The sequence below is a fragment of the Thermobia domestica genome, chromosome 16, assembly GCF_964235325.1.
Source record: "Thermobia domestica chromosome 16, izTheDome1.hap1.1, whole genome shotgun sequence".
Lineage (NCBI taxonomy): Eukaryota > Metazoa > Arthropoda > Insecta > Zygentoma > Lepismatidae > Thermobia > Thermobia domestica.
In genome coordinates, this window is record NC_137469.1 from 143,028,853 (window position 1) to 143,054,472 (window position 25,620).

At 36.4% G+C, this 25,620-nt stretch overlaps 1 protein-coding gene across 1 annotated transcript in view; it reads left to right on the plus strand.

The window, feature by feature from the left end:
- Positions 1–25,620, plus strand: part of LOC145672643 (adenylate cyclase type 10-like) — a 364,033-nt gene that overhangs the window by 190,156 nt on the left and 148,257 nt on the right. Inside the window, exon 5 of the mRNA XM_081741805.1 lies at positions 7,859–9,072. Within this exon, the coding sequence (XP_081597931.1) occupies positions 7,859–9,072 (1,214 nt within the window). The remainder of the gene's footprint in view (positions 1–7,858; positions 9,073–25,620) is intronic.

The following is a 25,620-nucleotide window of genomic DNA, read 5'->3' on the forward strand; positions in this document are numbered from 1 at the left end:
TATATTAATTTGTGTTAAAACTTTATTGTTAAAAATAAGTATTGATGAAGTGTAAGATTTGTTTAATGTATATGTGAAATGTAATGAATAGATATACAAGGTGCGATCAAAATATGATGGACATAAGCAATGTAAAGAACACCAATGTAAACGGACCAGTGGTTCTTGAAGATAAAAGCCAAGCCTACTCATGACTTTTATATTCAGTCCCTTTGTCGAGCGACATTTTTATATAACAAAATACTTTGGTTTGAGTAATATTTACCTGTACCTTGGGCAGAAAGTACTCATACATGTGCACTATACTTAGTAGAATGTTAATTTCATATTAACAAAAGAAGAATGTTTTTAATATATGTAAGATTGGTATTATGGGATAGTTGTTGCTATGGACATGTTTTATGGTTACCTAGTCAGTGAGTTTGTGTACTTAACAGTTTTAAGAAAAGGATATTATAAGTTATATCAAATAATAAACCAGTTTAGCACCGTTTATAGACGTTGTCATTTTTATTAAAAAGGTGAGATTAATGGTATTTAAATATCGAAGCTAATATTTTAATGCCAAAGAAATACTACCACTTCGGATTTTTACCTCAGCAAACGAACCAGGTTTACGACTATCATTTTGATAAGTCGTTATAACATTAGACAACCAGGAATTAAAAAGTGTCACAAGGGTACCACGAAGAATAGGCCAGTAATGACGGTAAAAAGATACACTCAAGCCATCTATGCCGGGAGAACTACGTCCCTTAGACTTATTGAGAACCGCCAAGATGTCGTCAGCCGTAATTGGGCGCAATAGAGCCTGACAAGCTTCTGCCGGCAGCCGCTGGGGAAGGGCTGATAGAAACTCAGGAGCAAAAAGACAATCCGAATGCGATGCGCTCGTGAAGGCTATAAAGTGTTGCGTAAATTCTTGTAAGATCTGTAAAGGGTCGGAAATGGTATCGCCGTTGGCCAATACTAACGATTCAATACATGTAGCTCGTCGCTGTCGAAAAAGGCGATCTACATGATACAAGGAAGACGATTCTTCCGGAAAACAATGATATAGATCGTTTGAAAAATACGCCTGCAACGATACTCGAGTATCGATTTGACGCATTCTAGGTTCAATATCGTTAATACAAGCCAGATTAAGTAGGGAAGGCTGTGCAGCCCAGAGGTCACATAGTGCCCTATAATAAAACTCATATAGCTGACGATCGTGCTGTTGGGACAATTTCCCTCTCCATTGAAAGAAACTACGGAATTTGGGTTTACAATAAGTAGTCCACCACGCAACCTCCGTTGGAAAATAACGTTGCATTTTACGCCAGTACTTAAAACGCTCGGTAAACTCTTCAACAGTGTCTTCTATTAATAGCACTTCGTTGTTGATTTTCCAGAAGGGACGACCCCTTCCCGCCGGAAGAAAAAAAGGCAACTTAAAATGAACTAATACAGCTGCATGATTTGTGAACGATACAGGCCGTGTATGGACAGCGAGGACAGCCTTACTTAAGCGAGCATCGACGTAAATCCTATCTAAGCGACTGCGTGTCGTAGTACAGGTGTACGTCATTGCATGCTTAGAGTGAGATGCTAGAAGAGCATCATGGAGCTGAAGAACTCTCACCAACTCAACTAAGGCATGACAGGGAGGTGATGGCGTGAGCGAATCACGGGCGTCGATCACCGCATTATAATCGCCGGCAAATAAACAATAAGTAAGACCGGGAGGTAATAACGATGGAATGACACTGGAAAAAATCTTCCCTCTCTCGTGTTTTAAGAAAACCACTAGGGGCATATAAACAAATAATGCATATACCGTTAATATAGCAACGGATGGCTCTCCCATCCGGAGATAGCATAACCCTATCATAATGTAGACCCTTTCGTACTAACATCGCGACACCAGTGGTTTTTTTCGGAATTCACTATAGTATTATAGTCAGAGAGAAAGTCAAATGTATGAAAAGTTACTTCAGTTAAACAATAAACGTCTGCACGATTCCGTTCAATAAATTGTTGTAATAACGCTAAGTTCTGTGCAGAACTAATTCTATTAATATTGAGAGTAATTAAAGTAAAAGCATTGATCTGCGCCATACTTCCACACAAAAACACTAACAGCAATACAAACAAAAACTTACTTGTATCTCCCATAGAAAGACACAGCAGTAGACAAGAAATGTATAGCACATAAAAACTGGAAAAAGAAAGCTTCACCGTGCGAAACACACAGCTCAATGCAACTAAAAATCACTCGTGAACTGAAGGCGCAAAAAAAAACACAATGCAGGCACGCTATATCTCGGAATCGGACGTAGCACGGCTTTTGAGGCTGTGATCACGTGACTTGGACTGTATTGCACCTTGAGAAGCACCAACAACAGCTGTCTGTTCTTTCTTTTTTGTAGTCGATCTAGATACCCTTCGGCGTTTTTGTTGAGAAAGCCGGATCAACGGCAATCATCGTAGCACTGGGTGAGATAACGGAATTGCTAAGAGGATCAAGACCCTGCGAGGGGGGGGGGTTCACTTGGACACATGGGCACATCTACATTCTTGAGATTCTCCGAATGTATCGTAGAGACCAGAGACGACTCGGAGGGCTGTTGCTCAGACACCAAGATTTTTTCTCCTCCAATACTGACGACATGGTTGGTAATGGTAAAGGCGCGACGGAACTCGTTGGTAAAGCAGGAAACTGAGACTCATCGGGAACACTGTTATCTTTTGCAAACCCAGTCTTAGATAAACTTGGTTCGTCACTTACATGAACGGAAGAAGCCGGAAGCGGATTAGATCGCCATACCTTCCCCAATTCAGTCATTACCACTGGCGGCGGGGTCGGTTTCCCCCCCATAGTACTATTTTTCTTCTTCAAATGACAATTAGACACGGTATGCGACGTGCTCTGGCAAAAAAACAAGTAATTGGCTGACCTTCATATGAAACATTCACTTTGTAACCTTGGACGATCAATCTAGAGGGAATATGCTTAGTTAGCTCAATATGTATGACCCGCACACCACTGTCAATGCCTGTAGGAAACGGTGCCGCCCAATACTGTCGTTCTACTCGCCTTACCAATCCATATGCACGAAAATGTTCTTCCAATAATTGTACTGGAGCTTCCAATGGAAAATCATAAACTCTCACCAATTTCACAGGGTCCTCGGCGGGTAAAATTCTTACTGTACTTACGTTTCCGTCCATGTGAGTAAAGGTCACAGTCTCAGGCACTGTCGAGGCAAACTGGTCATAATCTTTGATTGATTTAAACTTAATCTAAATACTAAAAGTTTCTTCATGAAGTTGAAGAGCACAAATCTGGTCAAACAGGCGAGGAAACTTCTCCAACAGCCATTGGTACACTTGACTGGAATTAGGTCGAGAACTTCGATAACGCTTATCGAACATGAATTTGTATTGTAATTCTTTCTTATAAGACATGACGCTCAAATTCTCTAGACACAGAAATTGGAATCACCACAAATATTAAACGTACGAGCCTAAATAGGCAAAAAAAGATGCCACTAAGTTCACCATACTACCAATGTGTGACAATCGTATGAAGTATGCTCCCAGCAGGCTTTGCGATCTGAACTGCTCGAAAGCATGAGCACGAATGGCTCACTCAGGTACGAGAGCCGACAGCATCTGGCGTTTACTTTGTGCTATATTTAGGTCATGACTCGTGATGTCACCAACAGGATCACAATATAGACGTCATTATTTTTCCTACATTGCAGAGCCCCCCGATATTTGATCATTGTCTACTCGGACTGAAATTGTCATTTGGAACAAACACTTTAATATGAAGTCAAAAATTAAACTTTTACATCAATTTGAACTGACTGGGTTCCGGTTCACCCCACTATTATGTTTAGTTTAGTTAAGTGGTAATTTGTGACAGCTTCTCATCATCGAAAGAATCTTTCACTTCACCGCCTCCCCCCAGGAATCCGCGCTGGATCCGCCACTAGAATCAATAGATACTTTTCCTATACTTTTTGTCACCCTTGTTTGTGTAGGAGCACCCTTTAACCAATAAAGAAGCGGTAATATTACAATCAAGGGGCGCTATATATTAGGTATTTCTTTAGTTACCTACTCCTAACCGCACAGGGCTAACTTCGGTAGAATAAAAAATGCTACGAGATATTCCAATTATTAAGGGGGAGAGGATGCTATAAATATGTTTCTTATTCATTTTGTCTGCCCTGCTTATCAGAAATTACTTTTTGTTGGGAGGGTACTGAAATGAGAGGGGCAAAATAAAACGTCGTGCCGCCTCTGACATGGTTGCTCAAATTATTACTACAGAAAGCATTTTAAACTAAGATATCTAAGGTTAGTACATTAGGTAAGGATGGCATATTCAGGAATATTATTATTATTATTATTATTATTATTATTATTATTATTATTATTATTATTATTATTATTATTATTATTATTATTATTATTATATGAATGTCTTTGGAGCAAAACATTTTGAGAGACGAACCATGGTATGTAGAAATTTAAGATGGGTGGTCATAGGGGAGGAAAAGCCAGGATTTTTCTCTATCTGACTCTCTAACGTAAAGATTATGTGCTGAAGGTAAGAAGCATCATTCTACAGTAGGTTGCTTTTACGTATAATATCAGTTACTTGAGCTCTCCTCCTTCGGGCTACTTACCTCATGTGGTAAATTGAAAACAATTTCAATTTTAAACAAATACATTGTAAAACGTTTCCGTAATTAAATATATATAAAGAAAATTAAACATTTAATCGGGAAATCTGTTATCAAAGTTTCCAAAAAAGTAGATAGAAGCCTATCTAGTGATAAACATTGTGAATCTTTATAAAATTCTCCAAATTAAAATTAACATTTACTGGAAAACATTCGTTATGTATCAGTGAGCATGTAGTGAGCAGTGAGCACAGGGGAAATAATTACGAAACTGTTTGCAAACAAAAATTAAGGACACTAATGCAAGTGCAACAAAGACATTTTTTTCCTTTTTTGGTATCGTCATGGATTTTACACATGTTATAATTTGATTCTTTCCCATATAAAAAATAAATAAAATAACTATAGTAACAAAAATAAATATTCGACTTCGATGGGGTTCGAACCAGCAACCTGCGGCATATAAATTCGTTGCTTAAACTGACTGAGCTATTTGTTTCCTTACGTGGATGAACCTATTCTACGGTAAAGACGGTTTTTCATTACGATCGTGCTACCAATTCGTTCTTTTCCATAGGTAATTTCCACTATTTGCTCTATCTATAAGTCAATACTTAGCATACATTCATATATTTGGAGTTTGCAGATAATGCACGTAATAAGTCATATTAGAAATGTTTCGTTAAAAGTTTCGTTTGTAGATTTAATCCACATTTCTCTCACTGACATAGATGTCGCTGTTTCGTGTTGAACTGTAGAATTCCCTCGCGTTCTTGAAAATTTCCCTCTTTAGCAGAGTTGGTAATTCTCGTGATTTCAGTCGAATTAATGTTTTTTGCTTCTAATTTATTTATTTCAAGCTAATATCTAACACAAATATAAAAAACGGGTTTGTTATTAACCTGTCCTGTAGGGGAAACCTACCAAAACTTCCAACATATAAAGAAAACATAGATATTTTCAAAAAAACTTGAAAATAATGATACGCGTCATTTAGTTTGCTCATAGTAGTACCTAATGGGGCGCATACGGTAGTATAAGGTGTATAGTCACGTAATATTTTTTTAGCTCGGCTTACTATTAAGTATTCTGTCTTTTGGCAGGTCCTGGGATTGAGTTTTTTCCTTTTTCTTAATTTTCACTTTGGACCTGGGAATGTTTCTTTCACGTTTCTCGATCTTTAGCTTCTTCTTTTAACTCACAAGATTTTATTCTATTTTTGAAATCATCAATCACTTGTTCTTCTTATTATTATTCCTCTCTTTCCTTCTATCTTCCCTTCTATGGCGGTATGAAGAAGACAATTTCTTTTCATGATGTGTCCAATCCAATTGGCCTTGAAAGAAAGCGAAGAATGGTTTGAAGGAATATGAAGGATGATGGCTAGATGCGTTCCCTTCTCTCCTATCCGTTTTAAAACATCCTCGTTTGTTACTCTCCTTCTGTTCATTTTATCTTCTCTATCTTCTTCCAACACCACATTTCGAAGCTTTCTAAATATTTCTCCTCTAAGTTCCGTAATGTGCAAATCTCTGAACTATACAACAGTCCTATACACCACTTGACGAATTTCTTCCTTAGTCCAATATTAAGGCTGCTAACTAAGAGTGACCTTTGCTTGCTGAGTGCTTCTTTGGCCATGGCTATCCTTGACCTGATCTCTTTGGTGCAGTAAGCATCTCTCGTCAAAATACTTCCCAGATACTTGAAATGATCGATCTCTTCAAGTTGTCTTTGTTCTACTCTAACCAGTGAGGGCGTGTTTGCACGAGATATTCTCATGACTCGATTTTTCGATGTTGATTTTTACACTCATCTTAAATTTACGAAAGAACGAACGTATGGCATGCCCTATATTTTTGAAAACGTTCAAGCATATACCTATCAAATAGAGGCTACTACTGCTTTAGCGTAGTGTTGCCCATAAGACGAGAAATTTCTCTATTTCGAAAATGAGAAAAGAAGTACGTTTTATTTTTTTAATTCGAGACAATTAACATGACAACTCTCATCTCGTTGTCGAGTCGAAAAAATTCATGAGACTCGTGGCAACACTAGTTTTCTCAATTCTTAGATCTCAAACGCTGTTTTAGTGTTACATGATTCATACTAAATTGATAAAGTGATTATAAATGCAATGAAAAACCATTTATCAACGCTTAAAGTCCGTAAAATAGTATTCTTTTTATAATTGAAAAACAACTAGCAAAGATCATTTTTTTTAAATAAATACAATACATTACACTACTTATCTACGTACTTAGTCGCCATGTAAATTGAAGCACTTGTTACATCGTGTAATAAGCTTTTGTATCCCTGTTTTGTTATATTGTGTAACGAGTTGTTGTATCCCTATCTTGTTATATCGTGTAACGAGTTTCTGTATCGCTATCTCGTTATATCGTGTAACGAGTTGTTGTATCCCTATCTCGTTATATCGTGTAATGAGTTGTTGTGTCCCTATCTCGTTATATCGTGTAATGAGTTGTTGTATTCCTGTCTCGCTATATCGTGTAATGAACTGTTGTATTCCTGTCTCGTTACATCGTGTAATGGGTTTTTGTATCCCATTTTCGTCATATCGTGTAATGAATATTTGTATCCCTGTCTCATATTCTTCCATCACTCACTAAACAAGGAAGGCATTGATAGTGCAAAAAACCATTATATACAGTGAGTGGCAATGAATGTTGGATACTAGAGCACTACAAAGGGCGCGAACGGATACTACTCTCCGGACGACCATAGTAAATTATTCCAAACTAAACATTCTACAGAAGTCCTTATAGCTCTGATTAGATAAGAGTGCCTAGAATTTCATGAATCACTTTGAAATTTCATAGAGGGCGAAACTTGACACATTTAAACCAAGCAGCTAAAATGTTGCATAAAATGTATAATTTATTAAAGGAACGACACTGTCATTAACTCTGAACTGTGGAGGAGGGTTATTGGAGGACGAAACCATGAAAGAAGTTTAAAATAATTTTCTTTAGTGTTAACACAGCCAGGAGAAATTAGGGGAGTGTGTCATGCATATTGGGGAAATAATGTATTACTTTTAATGATTTCCTTCACTATTACTAGTACCTTCATTTTACTTTACGTTTTTACATCACATAGATGAGATAAAATAAATTGAAGGACTTAACAATGATCATCATAATTTTGTTTTTCAGCAACCAGTGAATGAAACTTCCAACACAAGTGCAAATAGTCAGTTCCTAATAGTGAATAAGAAGACCAACCTTATTGCTGCCAAATGCCAGGCCCTTCTCGGAGCTGTTTATTTAAATATGGGACATCCAGAAGAAGCATCACATTATTTACAGGAATCGATTGTACTGTATGGTAAATACTTTCCTTCAGACGATTGGAAAGCTAAGTTCCATCTGTACTACAGCAAGGTTCACTATACATTGGAACGCGTTAGGCTAAGGCGTAATCAATCATTGAAAATTCGGAAATTAACCATACTCAAGGAAGTATCCTTTGTTCTATCTAACTTATTTTATTACTATTTCCTCCAAAAGAAGTGGAATCAAGCATGTTTATCAGCTATTCATGAGTTGAATTACGCCGAAAAGTCAAAGCAACTAGTGTTATTGTGTAATTCTTATCGTCATAACATTGAGATAGCCTATAAAACTGGACAGTTCAATATTTGCAAGAAATATGAAAGATTGGCTTTCAACCTGATAAGAGATGACTTTAAAGATGTAAGCGTAGAGATTGTGTCAGCTCTGGGAAGACTATTTAATTGTGTTTTTACCATGCAATTGGTTCGTGGAGAGTTGGACAATGCAGTTAGAACAGGATTCAGAGTCATCCATTTCTGCAACTGCATTGAAGCACAAGATATTAAATTGTACATTCTTCCTCATATGATTCAAGCCTTGATGATGGTGCGAAGACTTTCCGAAGCCGTGGACCTGTTGAACGAGTTGTATTACATTGCCCATAAGGATAAAGATAGAGCAGCTGAAACTTGGTATTACGCCTTGTGTACGGACATGGTCCTAGATTCTGGATTTTGCCTGGAGAAATATTCCTCTTGTAAAGAATTTGTACGTAATATTCAGCAAAAGAATATCATTATTCGTGACGCTGATGCTGAACGACGCCTTTATGTCTCTACATGGCTTTGGAATGTGAGAAAACAGAACTGGGAGGATTCAAACAAATGGGCCCATCTGTATGAGTGGGATCATTTACAATATGAGGATACGCTTTGCAATACTTTTACTCTTCTCAAACTCGTTGAGTGTTCACTGTTGCTTGTTGTTCGAGAACTTAACAATGGTCGCGAGTTCAATACTGTCGCCAAGGACACAAGGAACCTTCTAAAAGAAGCGAGAAGAGCATGCTCACGTGTGCTTGTAGCTAAACCAAGGTAAGTTAATATTTATACTTAAAATATCACAAAAAGTCTCTATTTGGGGCACTCAGAGCTGCTTTGATATATCCAACTTATAAAGGTGATAAAGGATCTGAACATACAGTGGAATACACTCGTTGAAATGAATTTACACCTAATATATTAAATACACCGTTCAATTTGAACAAAATTCCTACCACAGAACGTGAATCTGTAGAAAATATGCAGATTTTACTTTCAAAATCCTAGCACACCAGGGAGGAAAGGCCAATTGCAGTAGTAGTGGGGTGCGCTATGTCTGAAATTACACATCCGTGTGCATTTCTTGCTAAAATTGAACTAACACTTGATTTTTGTCTTTTCGGTGATGCTTTAAAATTCTGACGGGGTTGCCATTGTTTTCGTTCATCCGAATACAATATGTCGGCTATCAAAAATGGCCGCTTTCGCGAATGCACAGCGCTGTCTTTAAAAACCTATATCTCCCAAACTAATTGACCAATCTTCATGCAACAAACACCAAACGACGTAGAAAGTAATAACTTTTTAAAAATTGACAAGAATTATTACTTGTCAATGCAATTAATAACGTGAGAAAAAAAATTATTTCAAATTTTGCCAATTTTATTATATGTTTCTTTATATTTTTTTAAATGACAAGTAAATGGCAAATAATTGACAACAACGTTGTGTACCTCTTAAAAGAGTAATAAATTGTCTTTAAATTGTCATGTATATCATTCAGTTTGGTTAAGAAACAACGAAATTATAAGAAATTATTATTTCCTTTTTTGCTTGATTTTCCCGCATGAATAGAGGGAGATCGAGACCTATAGGAAAACCAACCATGAATCCGTGATCTGCTCTCCAAGACAAGTAGTTTGATATGTCGCATGCTATACCCTGACAGACACTCCTACTAGCGCACCTCAAGTAGATAATAACTTATACAAAACTTCTAGAAAGTTGCAGAAATAGCCTTAAAATTCTAATGGAAAGTTTTAGGAGGCTCTAGAGGCTTCCATGGCATTTTATTAAAACGTTCTAGAAGTTTCTGTACTTTTTCTAAAATTATAGAACTTTCTATAACTTGACCGAATATTCTAGAACTTACCCGAAAATTCAAGAGCATTTTAGAAGTTTCTTGAAAATTATAGACTGTTCTGCAGTGCATTTTTTAAGAAATTGCTACTGGGTATCCAGGCACTAAAGGACCCTTGACACACATAGCAAAATTCAAACGCACAAAATTTTAAAGTGCATTTTTGTATAATGTACACTTTAGAAATAATGACATATAAAATGGTGTATTTGTCAGACTTCTGCTAACCGTTTCATTTCCGATTCAACACGTCGCCATCAATAGGAGCACTGCATGTAGCCCTACTTTTCCTATGAAAATAGAATGCATGGAGTGTATTGGGTATTTCAGCATGAGATACTGTTAGGACAGTCCATTAATTATGTAACGCTACAGAGCATGAGAAAGGTTTACAATTTGTTACTCTTTATAACATGAGGGATTCTTTTTAAACAATTTAACTATCGACTAAAATTCCCAAAGAAAAACGAAAATTTTCTGGCAATATTTAAGAAAACTCGCGCTGAAGAAAAAACAGAAAAATACACAGTGATTATATTCTGAGTATTAGAGGTTCTAATATCTGAGAAAAAGGGGAAAAAATAAAAGGGGCACAAAGATAACCAGCGACAAATTTAGAAAAAAAAAATATTTTAGTAGGGGATTCTCTTAGGAATACTTCGTGTTTAGAAATCTCAAAGTTTTAAGTGGAGGGGCTTGAAGATTATGAGTAACATTTGATTTGTTTTCTATAGAAATCCTAAAATTTCGAAGGAGCTAAGCCCTTTCCCCGCCGGCGTAAATCCGCCATTGAAGCTAATTGTGGAACAAATTGGGTCAAAATTGTTAAAAATAGCGCTTTATACTTAATGGACAATCCCACTTTCTTACAAGTTTCTGCCATCTATTAATTATATCAGAAAATTCGCCTGAACAAATCTCAATTACCGATATTGCCTATAACAGACACGAAGTGTTTGGTTGTCATGAATTGTTAGGCCAGGATAAAACAAGTAAGGTTAAAGAAAACAATCTTCGAGAAGACTAGAATTGGGCGATAACGAGAATTGGGAATCTCTGGAAAACGAACCAAATTGCGAATGCACGAGTGTAGTTTAGGAATGGCTGAAAGCTAGTCTCAACGGCCTCTAAAATAACAACTTCAAAATTATGCATGCATAGTCAATGTACTCAATATAACCCAACCTAAGCACAAAATCAAAGTTGTTTTTATGAAAGTTTATAACCTAATATGCGTCGCATCAAATGAATATAAACAATGTAGTGCATAGTAGATCGGTGTGATGGCAGGATGTGTGAAAAAAATCAGTTATACTAAAGAATAAAATACAATCTGACTTTGAAGGGAAAATCGTCTGTGATCGCTTCTTCTCAATAAAACGGAAATGGATTTTAGGAAACTCGATATTCAATTGTCTCCAGAAAACACACAAGCAGCAAACAAAACAAACATGGCAAACATAACTAATTCTGTCGCTCTAATTCCTTCCTATTTACAACCTCCTCCTCTTCAATAGATAGGTTAGCTTAGACTCAAACATGTTCTAACACGTGGGTCTACCTTATAGACGACAGACGACAATCCTGGCTTTGACTTCACGTAGCTACATTAATCATTCGGCGTGAGAAATTTTTACTAAAATGCATCGGTGTCGACACTCTGAATCAGCTGCTCCTTCTTGCTCTACATCTCGCCGCTTTTGACGTAAGTGGCTATCGTCGCAACGCAAAATGTTCCCAAAAGTGTTGTAAAGGTTCTTTTCTCCATATTTTATCAGAAATAATGAGTCTTAATTGTAACGAAGCAAACCAGTACTGTAAGCTAAGGATAAGTAACAATTCCATTTCATGAAAATTAAATATCCAAATAGCAACTTCTTTTCTTCTGTTATTTTCTCTGAGAGACTATTCAAAAGGTACATAATCCAAACATCATTTGGACCGTTACTCATATGAGAGTTCGACTTCATCCTTTCTACCTCTTTAATTAGTCTATTAACTTTCTCTGTATTAGAGTAGAATGAAAGTACTATCATCTCGAGGTAGACCAATGAGCAGGGGTGTAGCCAGCAGGTTTGTGAAGGGGGGGCCGTCGTTTTTTAGGGGGGGCAGCTACAATGTACAAAGCCAAAAAATGTGTTGCTGCTAGTGTTTTTGAGGCCTGAAAGAAAGGAAAATTTAGGTTTCCTTCTGGAAAACTAAAAAAACTATTTTAGCTTATTATTCTTATCCATAAATTATATTCAAGATAACTTTTATTATGCTTAATCAAGAACTACTGCCCGGGACCAAACGCTATACTTTTGTGCATAACTATAAAGGTAACCAAGAAAGTTCTGTCCCTTTTCGTGGAGGTCTGTGTTCAATTGGACCTCACACCGTGAGTTGAATGCGAGTGGAGATAAGGCGAACGTCAGTTGTTGGTGTGGGTATATCCAACATACTACCTGGTTGTGGCAATTCAGACACACCGTGAACTTGTGTAAGACAGAGGGAACATGGGACATCCACAGAGCGTCATAAGAGCATGTATGCTGAACGAGTTCAAATGGAGGTCAAACGCCGCTGTAGCGGGACAGAAGATATGCCAGACCTTTGGTGAGGGTGTCGTGACGACGCGGACATTGCAGCGATGGTTTAACAAGTTTAAGGACGATGACGAAACACCCGAAAACACCACGTGCCAGAAGACCAACACATGTACAAAGAGGAACTGGGACTACAATTCAGTGTGTGGAGAAACCATTCGGCAGCACATCCATCAACTTGTGAAGCACTACAAGTTGAGTCGATGGGTATCTCATATTTTGACTCCGGGCCAGAAGGCAACGCGGCAGTCGCCTCTGTTTATTTACTGTTTCGGAGCCATTTCTGGACAGGGCGTTGACATGTGGTAAAAGGTGTGTCCTATACGAAGTTCCACCGTGCCGTCATCATTGGTTAGCATCCCATGAACCGATTTCAAAACAGCCGAAATCAGCACTGTACCAGAAGAAGGTCCTTCTGTGTGTTTGGTGCATCGTGCATCGGGAACTGCTACCAGCTGGTCAGAGTATCAGTGTAACTGTGAAGTGTCAGCAGTTGAGCTGTGCTCAACAAAAACTCAAAACTCTGGAGCTACCACTTTTGAATTGCAAATGGGTCCTCGTTTACGGGACAACGCTAAGTCCCACGTGGCTAGGATGACTCAGGACACCAGTTTTCGCCTTGGATGGGAAAAAACATTGCAACCACTATATTCCCCGGGTATTGCACCGTCCGATCATCACCTGTTCCATTCTTTGGACAATCACCTTAGAGGACGCCAGTTCAAATCCCTAGTAAAAGTTCAAAATGCACCTGATACTTTCTTCGTTTCACGGCCCACCAAGTTCTACCGCGATGGATTCCATGGCCTTCCAGAACGTTTTCAGAAGGTCGTCGATGCTGATGGGGACTATTTTTGATCTTCCTGGTTAGGTGACATATCGATGTTCGAAGGTGGTGGGTGAAAAAGCAACAAAATTTTTCTTGGTTACCTTTATATTTAAATTTAAGACCTTGTATACAGAACCTATTTACACAAGATTGGTTTTCTTTGAAATTTCACCTAATTTCTTTATGGTTTCCTGACAAAAATATTTATATATTATTCGTGACTAAAAAAACATAATTATTTTATTACACTGAGTAGAAATAAAAGAGAGAGTGAATGAAATCCAAATTGAATAAAAGCATTGTTTCTCACCAAATTTTCCATCCTCTATGTCTTTTAAAACACTTGTTAAAACATATAAAAATATACTGTACTTACAAATCAGTTTAGTACCTTTGTTTTATGGCTGTATTTGTAGTACCTTGTTAAAATGTTTGTCTTCAAAGCTGTCAAATATAAATCGCAGTAAATTGTGTATTCTGCTGTCACAAAAAACATCCTATTTTTCGATCGGTATAGGGAAGAATACTATACTATTTTTCGATCGGTATGGAAAAACAATATTTCTCCATACTATTTTACCATAAATTATTAATTGTCAATAAACTTTGTTACTTTTAAATGAATGAAGCGAGATAATTTTACTATGATGTTTTAAAAGCTCGTCATTTGGGGGGGGAAGGAAACCATTTGGGGGGGCCAGGCCCCGATGGCCCCCCCTTGGCTACACCCCTGCCAATGAGTAGGCGAAACGAAGAAAAGATATTTTTCACCTATCCACAGAATACAAACTAATACATATATTCACAAAACCAAAGTATATTGAAGTAATTTTAAATTTACAGTAATTCAAGTAATTTATTGTAGTACTCTCCCAGTAGATCTATTTTTTTTTAATGAAGTGCATTGGGTATCCAAGTGCTGGGCCTAGGTATCCATTTGGATACAAAAAGGTAGCTTAAAAAATGCCCTGCTGTTCTGGAACTTTCTCGAACATTCTAGAACTTTCCATTAGAATTCAGTGGGGTTTTAGAACGTTCATTAGAATTCAATGGAAGTTTCTGGAACTTTCTAGTACTCGGACAAAGTACATAAGTGCGGCGGAAAGTGGAACTACTCACAGTTAGCAGAGGAAACTGCGGTTACTTGCCGAATTTCAATTGCAACGTAAGTATTGTATCTTATCATTTGCTTTACGTTACCTTTAATCCTCTTGTGACTTACTCTTTGTTTCTAGTGTTTTCCCAATTCTTTCTTGTATTTTCAGAAATGACACTGTGTAATTAACTTACAAGAAAGTAAGTTAATTACACCACCAAATTCGAAAGAACTTGATTATAATCTCTGCATCGTGTGCCAGGATCAGAAAAGACGAGACGTAACTCGAAATCCATCTCTTGAATCACTAGGAAAGCTAATAACAATTGCAGTGGACAGAAGCAAATTTGGTTATCTTCAGTATTCAGCGGTCGCATCTCTTCTTAAACCGTTATCTCCTGAGCATCTGCAGGAAAAGGCAGCTCAGAAAGGCAGCGAACTTGCTCAATTCATTCTTCCACAAAGTGTGTTACTCTAGTTGAGTTCACAAAGGACACTATGATAAATCGAAGCGGAGATATGAGGAGGCTATGAACGGCCTTTTCAAACGTCTTGAAAGCGCAGAGATTCTCAGGAGCGTTCATTTGTGGTGGACGGAAAAAGTTCACGTTTGGTAACTTCTTTTGTATTTGTGATTTCAGATGACGGTTATAGTTGCCATCAACTATCTTTCCACTTTCCTCAGAGAGAAGATTAAGGTGAGTTGTATTGACATCCCGCATACTTATTATAGCATCTTTGTCCCGATAAAATGTGCATTGCAAGATATTTAGTAATTCAATGTCAGCAAAAACGTCAGCCGATGATGTTAACAATTCAGTTCATGTGGTTATGATAAAGATTTTCTTCCTTCAGCATACACCAAGCATTTTCAGTAGTATTTCATGTCATATGCAAATGCGTCCGGGACTCGTTCAACAAGGCGAGAAGGCAGCATTTCAATCCACCAGAACTATTTTCAACAACGTTTTTAATTTTTTACCCCATGGACAACGTCTGCACTAAATGAAGTTCACCCTCAGCCTCTTGACAAAATATGCATTTGTTTTTGTCAAATGGAAGAGTAGAAGACCTTGTTGGACTTGGAGCATCGACTGTTGTCTCCGAACTTGCTCAATTCACTGTTAATTTCGATGGACGTCCTCTTTTCGCAACCGTAGACACTATGGATGTTTTAAAGCCTCCTCATATCTCCGCTTCGATTTATCATAGTGTCCTTTGTGAACTCAACTAGAGTAACAGACTTGGAAGAATGCTGCCTTTTCCTGCAGATGCTCAGGAGATAACGGTTTAAGAAGAGATGCGTCCGCTGAATACTGAAGACCATAAAATTTGCTTCTGTCCTCTGCAAATTGTTATTAGCTTTTCTAATGATTCAAGAGATGGATTTCGAGTTACGTCTCATCTTTTCTGATCCTGGCACATGGTACAGAGATTATAATCAACTTGTTTCGGATTTGGTGACTCCATCTTGTAAGTTAATCAGGGGTGCCCACAAAGAAGAGCTATGACGCAAACTGCTTCATTGAAATATTTGAGGGGGTTAAAATCTAAATAAATATGTTTGAGGGGGTGTAAAAATTAACCAATTTTTTTTCAGACAATTGGGGGGTGCGTCATGGGCATAAGGGGGGTGGGCACCACTGAGTTAATTACACAGTTTCATTTCTGAAAATACAAGGAAGAATTGGGGAAACAATTTAAAAACGAAGAGTAAGTCACAAGAGGATTAAAGGTAACGTAAAGCAAATGATAAGATGCAATACTTACGTTGCAATTGAAATTCGGCAAGTAACCGCAGTTTCCTCTGCTAACTGTGAGTAGTTCCACTTTCCGCCGCACTTATGTACTTTGTCCGAGTACTAGAAAGTTCCAGAAACTTCCATTGAATTCTAATGAACGTTCTAAAACCCCACTGAATTCTAATGGAAAGTTCTAGAATGTTCGAGAAAGTTCCAGAACAGTCTATAATTTTCAAGAAACTTCTAAAATGCTCTTGAATTTTCGGGTAAGTTCTAGAATATTCGGTCAAGTTATAGAAAGTTCTATAATTTTAGAAAAAGTACAGAAACGTCTAGAACGCCGCCCCCTATGTGGCTACGACCGATAGAGCAAAGCATCTATGTTTCCTACGCCCAACGAGTAATAAAACTTCATGTCGCAAACGGAACTATCACGGAGACTGCCGCAGACGAGAAACAAATATTTCATTGACCCCGCAAGCGCGAATGTATAGCAACTTGAATTTCCTCTTTACTTGTAATTTTTCATATTGCGTTTATTACTTCTCAACAACCATTCTATTCTAGTGATAGTATAGGTTTCCAGTGTTCTCCTGAGATCAAATTTTCCAGTTTTATTCCTTTATTAGCTATTAAAGTAAGACTACTGTAGATGACAACACAGACACGTTTGTTAAGTCAAAATCGCCACTTACTAATAATTAAATTACAAATATACTAATCGTTAGCACTACGTTAGTACTGGTTAGTACTCCAAGCATAACGTTAGTACTCTCACCCATATAAAGTTATTAACGAATTAAGTGGCGATATTCACTTGAAGTCAAGCCAGAATCGCAACTTTTGTAAATATTGCGTAAAGTACTGTTGTAAATAGAAAAAAAACGTTCGTATTTTTTCAGAAATGTACGTTTTTTAGAAAAAAAAAACATTGCCTCTCGTTTTTTTTCTAAATTTCGTTTTTTTTTTTCAAATAGTCATTTCTAATGCATCTTACGTCTATTTAAGTATTAAATATTTTTATGTAGGTATAATCACCGTAAAATGCAACATAAATTAAACGCTAGATACTAATACGCTACAAATATTTTGCAATTTACATGAATACCATACCTATTAACAATTCGGGTTTCAGCAGTTTTCATCAATATCAACTAAGAAATAAAAGTAGAAATTAAATTTTGTTTTTTCGTGAAAGCAGGCCTTTAATAAGTACGAAAATAATGTCACGAATAGTATAAAATTCAAATAACTTGTCTAAACTTAAAAACTAATACTAATTTGTCTAATAGTATTTTTCTAAATGTCATATATAAATAATTTGTCGACTAGATATATATGATATGTAGAGCCGGCTCTACCATACCTGTAACATTTGCATTTGCGTGTAATGGCAAGTTTGGATGGTCCGGCAAAATCTGTCATAAGTATATTATTTAAATTAAATATTTCTTGTTGGAAACAGACTTCATGATGATGGTAGTTACATTTACTAAGCTGACCTTCTATTTGAATACTACATTTATAAATTATGTTTAGGTTGCATTAGTTTAAGGCCACATGGACAATGCTAAAGCAAATGGTCGAATAAATCCGAGCACAAATTGCTTGATTGTTGCCAAATGCAAGAATTCAGTTCTCGAATAGTAGTGAATATCTGTTCCATTTAGTAAGTTATCACAGTTTTGATATGACAACTAGTCTTGTTTTCATGAGAAACAAGTTCCTTATTATTGAAGATAGAAACAAGTTTTTTTAAAAAAATGTTAACAGATATTGAAGAGAAATCAAGAAATAAAGATAAAAGAGCTAGTTGCACTGGAATTGCAAACTGATACATTGAGATTGAAGCTCGATAGTGAATTCCATAAAAAGGATTACCATCTTTCCTCTACAGGTGTGTTTGCTTTATCTTTCACTAACATAATAGATTGATATTTTTTTTAAAAAAAAGACACAACGGGATTGCATTTTTAGTAAGTATTTAAGCCTTTCTGAGTGCAACTGCACTTACCCTGACCTTTGTTGTTCATGCTGGAATAGCATACTTAAAATCATGACTTTTAAGATTTTGTCTTTCTGGAGAAAGGTGGAGGCGGCAAATTATGCCATTGCATGGGGCGACAAATTGATTAGGACCGGCCCTTATGACATGTATATAAAAGACATGAATATAGAATGACTCAATTTGAAGTAATGCAAGGTGTTTCAAAATTAATATTAGGGTTTTGAAACTTTGTAGTATTTATTACAATTAACTTACAATTATAAATATTATATTAAATGAAAGAGCAACTCAAACAGTTTTGTACGCACACATGTACATGCATTGTTTCTTCTGTCTGCCGTTAGAAAGAGCAAGCAGCAAAGATGTAGACTAGAGAGCAGAAAGTTTTTTGTGTTTTAATAAAGACTGAATCTGTACAGTGCAACGGTCTGTGTGAAGAATATTAATGAGACGCTTGCAACTATGTCCTTATCGTTTGCAGTTGCTACAGGTCTAAAGCCTACAGACTACGGTTTACGTGACAATTTCGCAAGTGAAATATTGCTGTATAACAAAGAAGATTCTCTGGATCGTGTCGTCTTCAGTGATAAATCGACATTTCACCTAAGAGCTAATGTGAACACTCATAATGTGTGTATCTGGCCGTCAGCATATCCTCAGGAGATGGTACACTTGAAACGAGACTCCCCTAAATTGAATGTGTTTTGTGCCATATGGCGGAAAGTTTATGGGCCTTTCTCGCCTATCGACTAGATGTGTGCCGTGTGACGAATGAATTTCACATTGAACACTTGTAGCAAAGACTGTTTGAGGTGCTCTTTTACTTGATGCATTGCTTATAATTGTACGTAAAATGTAATAAGTACTACGGAGACTTAAAACCCCAAAATTCATTTTGAAACACCCTGCATTTCTCACCAACAGTGTAGGAACTAAGATGTAAAAAAGGAGAGAAAATTTTCCTTATAAAGTTATTGTTTACAACAACGATATTATTATTAGTCGAGACTATAACTACAACAACAACACGAGTTAGTAGTCAAAAAATGTAATCAAATGTATACCCGGTGGCCCAGGTGGCCAAAGTGGCACACATGGGTGTGTCATTTGTTTAATCCGCTCCTGTGTGTACACTAATTAAGATATCGGGATATTATTCTTGCAAAATATGGTTGGACTATAGTTTATAATATTAATTTTTTTCCTTCTGGTGTCGAATTTCCTTCTCAAATTTCATCCCAGTCAAAAATTCGAGAATTTTCTAATTTCGAATTTCCTTTACTTCTTTTTTCCCTGTAGCTTCCCTCGTTGTAGAAAGACCTCCTTAAGACTTACCAGATAGATACCTCGGATTGATACCTAACTGTTGACATCAATTGGACGGGCCTGCGTACAGTGTTGCCAATTAGGGAAATTAAAATTTTCCTAAATTTGGGCAAAAAAATTGTATTTTTTGTTTATAAATCCGTACCTATACGTCCGAGTGGAAGTCAACTTACGCCAATCGAACATTTGTCCTTACTTAACAAACACAAGTACAGATCGTTACAATGGGGTAATTAGGGAACGCACGAAAAATTCGTATTTAGGTTGTAACCCTTGATTTTTCTAGTTTTTCCCTACTTTTCTGTTTACCGTAATATATTTTTGGTAATTAGAAGTTTTGTTCCTTAAATATCTTCATAATACTTGTAGGATATATTAGTGGTGTGCCAATGTTTAATTTAAGATAGTTTGCGTCTGTCTGGTAGCAGTGTTACCAGCTACAGAAAATTTTAATTCCAAATTTTAGAGGAAAATTTTGGAAAAATTATCTGTTTTGTCTCTATTATTTCCGTCTTGTTGGCTATATCGGACCAAACGTACCAGTATCTAAAAGTTTCGTCTTTGCTCTACACAACGCACTATAGAAAGTTTCAATAGGATAATTAGGGGAGGAACAGTAGACCTTGTTCTCTAATTGGGAAGATAACTGTGATTTTTTTTTAAGGTAGAATGAGATATTTTTTATTGACATGCTTACTTTATTAGATATCGCCACAATACTTTTACGATATATTAGAGGGATACCAAAGCTTATTTTAAGATAGTTTGTGTGTGTTTGACAGTAGTGTTGCCAGTTACAGAAAATTTTAATTCCAGATTTTAGGGCAAGTTTTGAAAAAAAATCCTTTTTTATATCTATTATTTCCTTCTTGTTGGCTACATTCGAACAAACGTATCAGTGTCTAACAGGCTCGTCCTTAGCCTATACAGTGCACCATAAAAAGTTTCACTAGAATAATTAGGGAAAGTACAGTTGAGGTTTATAATAAACCATGTTCTGTAAATGGTAAGAAAATGGTGAATTTCTGAGATAGAATGAGATTTTTGTTTAAATTTCATGCTTACTTTGTTATATATCGCCATGATACTTGTGGGATATATTCTTGGAGTACTAAGGTTTATTTTGAGACAGTTTTCGTCTGTCTGATGGCAGTGTTTCCAGCCAAAACAATTAATTCCCGCTTTTAGGTGAAAAATTCGGAAAATTTCCCTTTTCCCCTCTTTTATTACCCTCTTACTGGCTACATTGAAACAAACGTACCACTACCTGAAAGCTTCCTCTTTTCCCTACAGAACGCACCATAAAAAGTTTACATAGGATAGTTAGAGAAGCTGTAGCCCCGGTATATTTGATTTTTCCTTGTGAGCGTAAAAAGTGTCAAAATTTCATGTGTATGACAGAATTTTTTTCCCCTCTTTGGATGGAAGCAAGTGACTTCAGGATTTCACTGTACCTTGTCAACACACCAAAGATTTTTTTAGGCGACTTGAACCCGTATAGCAGCAGTGGTACTAGATACAAAAAATTTTGAAATTCGGTTAGGGAATTTTTTGCAAATTTTCACCCCTACATTTCCCTCAATAATTTCCCACCCATCGGCAACACTGCAATGGAACTTACAAAAAAAAACGTAGCCACATCCATTTTCTAAAAAATAAGGCCTTAACCATATCAATCGAATGAATGGTTTTTGAGCAATAAGTCACTAACTGAAATGTAGGAAAACGCCAAAAATGACCTGGGGCCGAAAGGAATAATCACACAATTTTGCTAGTATATAGGTACAAAGAAACAAAAGATATGTAAGTTACGAGGGCTTCGACTCAAGTTCTGTTTATTATTTCAATAATCTGCAACGTAAATCAATAAATAATAGTTGCTAGAAAAAAAACAGACATTTGAAAAAAAACATGAAAAAGAACGATGTTTTTTATTGAAAAAAAAACTTCACAGAAAAAAACGTTTTTTTACAACACTAGCGTAAAGTATACAAAAGTGGTGTCAATCGTTAGTGCTTGGTTAGTACTGGTTAGTACTCCAAGTACATCGTTAGTACTCTAACCCATGTAAAGTTATTAACGAATGAAAGTGGCGATATTCACTTGACGTCAAGCCAGAATCGCCACTTTTGTAAATATTGCGTAAAGTATACAAAAGTGGTGTCAGTCGTTACTCCTTTGTTAGTACTGTTTAGTAATCCAAGCACAACGTTAGTACTCTCACCCGTGTTTCTATCAGACTCGTTTTTTTGGGGGCACTGCCCCCCGGAGCTCTGAGAGTGCCTCCCGGACGAGACCAAAATAATACGTCTATAATATAATAATAAATAATATAGTTCTAGCAGTGCCCCCGGAATACTACGTGTGCCGCCCCCCGGAACATTTTTTCTCAATGAACGACTGCTCTCACCCACATAAAGTTATTAACGAATTATATGTCACGAAACTCCCATAAGAAATATATGGAGAATTTTTCATGGAATTACATTCTTGCCAGATCCAAAAGCACTAATTATCTCTACTAGTGCAATCGTTAGTGTTTCTTAGAGCTCCAACTCCCTACTTTAATGCGTCAATAGTTTGGACGCTACAACCATAAACTCTCCTCCAGGAAGCACTAACAACGAAACCTTATGTAATCGATAGTTCATTGTTAGCGCTTCTACCAAACACTAATAGTTTCTTTAGTGCTATACTCCTAGTATAGATATAGTCAATTATATGTCACGAAGCTCCCCTAAAAGTGCATGGAGAATTTTTCATTGGGATAAATTGTCTCTAAATTCAAAAGCACTAATGATCTCTTCTAGTGCAATCTCTTGTAGTGATCTCTTCTAGTACAATCGTTATATTGCATAGATATGGGCAATTATATGTCACGAAACTCTGTTGCGGAGAACCACAACATACATAATTCAGTGCAACATGTAAACCTATACCTCGGTAGACCAACCCTAGCTCCTACCTTCAAAACTTTTTTTTTTCAAAGGAGGAACCACCGGACAACTTCACCGAAATACAAGTTTACTTTTGCACTACGGGTAATGGAGCAAATTCTACTTTCCAAAATTATAACTTTAATTCCTTTATCTTATTTCTAAAAATGTTTTTTTTTTCTGAATACCCTATCAGTGGGGTAAGGATCTAATCTACTCCTTGAAATTGTGAATTCCCAAAAATTCAATGTAGTTAACAATTTATTTGAACAAATAAATATAGAAAACAACAATAATAAATATAAATATATATATAACGATTTTATATTCCGTATTTTGATACTTGTTAACTTGAGCACTTTAATAGAACAAACAAATCCAGCCTTGAACTGGGAACGAAGACTTGTTTCAATCAAATCAAACGGTAATTTTTTCACAAATGCTTACTTTTTTTTCACAAAAGTTATTTAACAACTTCTTTACCTGTTGTTGTATGAAATCCTCCTTCAAGGTTCCGATTAAGGAGAGGGGAAGCAAGAATTCTTAAAAACACTCTGACTTTTTTTCTTTTTTGAAACTATCATAAAGCTTACCTTGAGAGAAACAGTGAACAGAGTCAGTGACTGAATCCTCTATAAATTTTGAATATAAATAAGAATGCCAAAAGGGATTAACATAGAGGACCCCTTCACTAACTCTCCCACCTCCTCTGTAAGTCACACATAATAATTCAGATAAGGAAACTTCCAAAGATATCAATGACTTACTTGCAATGATTAGAACAAAACTTACTATATTAAATTGTCACTATTTTCACCTTTCATTTGCTATATTTCAATCTTCGAAAGCACTAGTTTCAAACAGAAGTAATTAACTTTTAAAGGTCAGTCACTATAACTTTACGTATTACGTTCCCATTCTTATAAATTTAAAGAACCCATTTCGAGCTACATTACCCTACCGTGATTAGCAGTCAACAGGACGCCGCCTCGTGTTTGCACGTAGAGGAAGCCTTCCCGATGACGTCAGCTACACAATCGCGCAGCCTGACTCGTGAGAGAGCCATTACGCAGTAGCTTGACAAAACAGGGTTGCCAGTCTACTTTGGCGGAAACATTGAGAGGGGGGTTTCATTTACAATTAGATAATAACACAATGATAATAATTAATCGTAACATATATAGTTCCCTGGGGTCAGAGGAATAAATTTTTAAACCTTAACAAAGATTAATTATTAGAATTGTACATTACCCCAATTCCATTTTTTTCTTTTCAAACCTCATGGTCGTTCCTTCTTTACAATTCATTCCCGTTCACAGGAGAACATGGAGTTAACAGTGACGATTACAAAACGAGGACAAACACAAGGATGATGGATGATACTCTTTTCCTGCAGGAATAAAATGAGACATAAAAAACAAACACCAAAAGTTCCAACAATCATTGTACAAATAAACAAAATATCATCACCAGGGCCCGGATCTTGTTGACCTAAAAATTTTTAAAAAGTGACCTATAAAATGACACTAAAATTCCTGTAAAATGACCCTAAAAATCCCAAAAATTGACCTTAAAACTTACGTTTTCTCAAACTTTTATTTCATTAAACATTGACATTTTTAATACCCATTCGATTTTTAATTAACATTTCTCACTCATATTCAAAAAGTTTTGTTTCAGTTAGTTGCAGTCCATTTATCACTTATGTCCATTGATCAGTCCATTGTACGGCATTGTAAGTATTGAAGGCGTAAGTTCACTCCCGAGTTGAAACTAGGAAGCACTCTTAAACAATAAAACTTAGCAAGTATAGACTTCATGAAAATAATAGATAAAAACACGTTTAAAGCCCTTGTACGCCTTCTAATGCATTTTTAGTTATTCACGTGATAACATTCTTTGTGGTCAATAACCCAAAACTTTCTGTTTGGCCACCTACCAACCCCCGCCTTTCGTTAACCAGCTACAGTTTAGTTTTCATTAGCTTGTTAAGGATGCAGTTTTTCCACTCCAATAGTCAGGAAGTAAGAAAAGAGATTATTCAACTTCGTCTTTTCCACATCCGTAAACCGTGTTCATTTAAAGATTTCCTTATGTAGAAAAAAAGAATAAAAAGACCATAAGTGACCTAAAAGTTACCTTAAAATATTAAAAAATGACCTGAAATTTCTAAACAGCAAAAAGAGACCAAAAGTTGATCCTAAAAAGCTATATTTTTAGAACCTAGAGTTGATGGATAACGTTTTTACTTGAACTTGCCTTCTCCTATGCGTAACAGAAGAAAGTTGACTTGTCCTGATCATCACTTAACATTTTAATTGCTTATATTGCCCCTATTTTCTACATTTTCAGCTGGGACATATTCTTTACAAAACCTAACATGTCGTTTAATTCTAATTTGTGGGTTCTCAATGTTCTCTAACCAAACAGTATTGGGTGTTGGCTTGCTAAGGACACAGAAAGGCCCGCCATAAATTGGCGCGATTTTAGGATTAAAATGCTTTTCAGCAGACAATTTTAACATCCGTTTAACCAAAACTAAATCACCGATTTCAAGGTTTACTGGTACATGTTTTTGCGAATAAATCCTTTCGCTATGTTTCCAGGATCTTTCAATGTTATTACAGATATTTTCGAATTTCTGGTCTTTATTTTGATCTTCATCTAAAATCTCAAGATCCATCAACCATTTAGCATCCAAAGGATGAAAAAACTTCCGTCCCATAAAAGCTTCAAAAGGTGCGACTCCAATACTCTCACTTCGGCTCATGTTGATAGTAAACGCTATCTTTGATAGTAAATGGGCCCAATTCCTTTGACTCTTATCAACATATGCCTTGAGCAAATTTTTCACCGAACGCACCGTTCTCTCCGATTGATTCGGAGAAGGGTTATATGGAGAGGTCTTAATCCCCTGAATACCATACGTATATAAG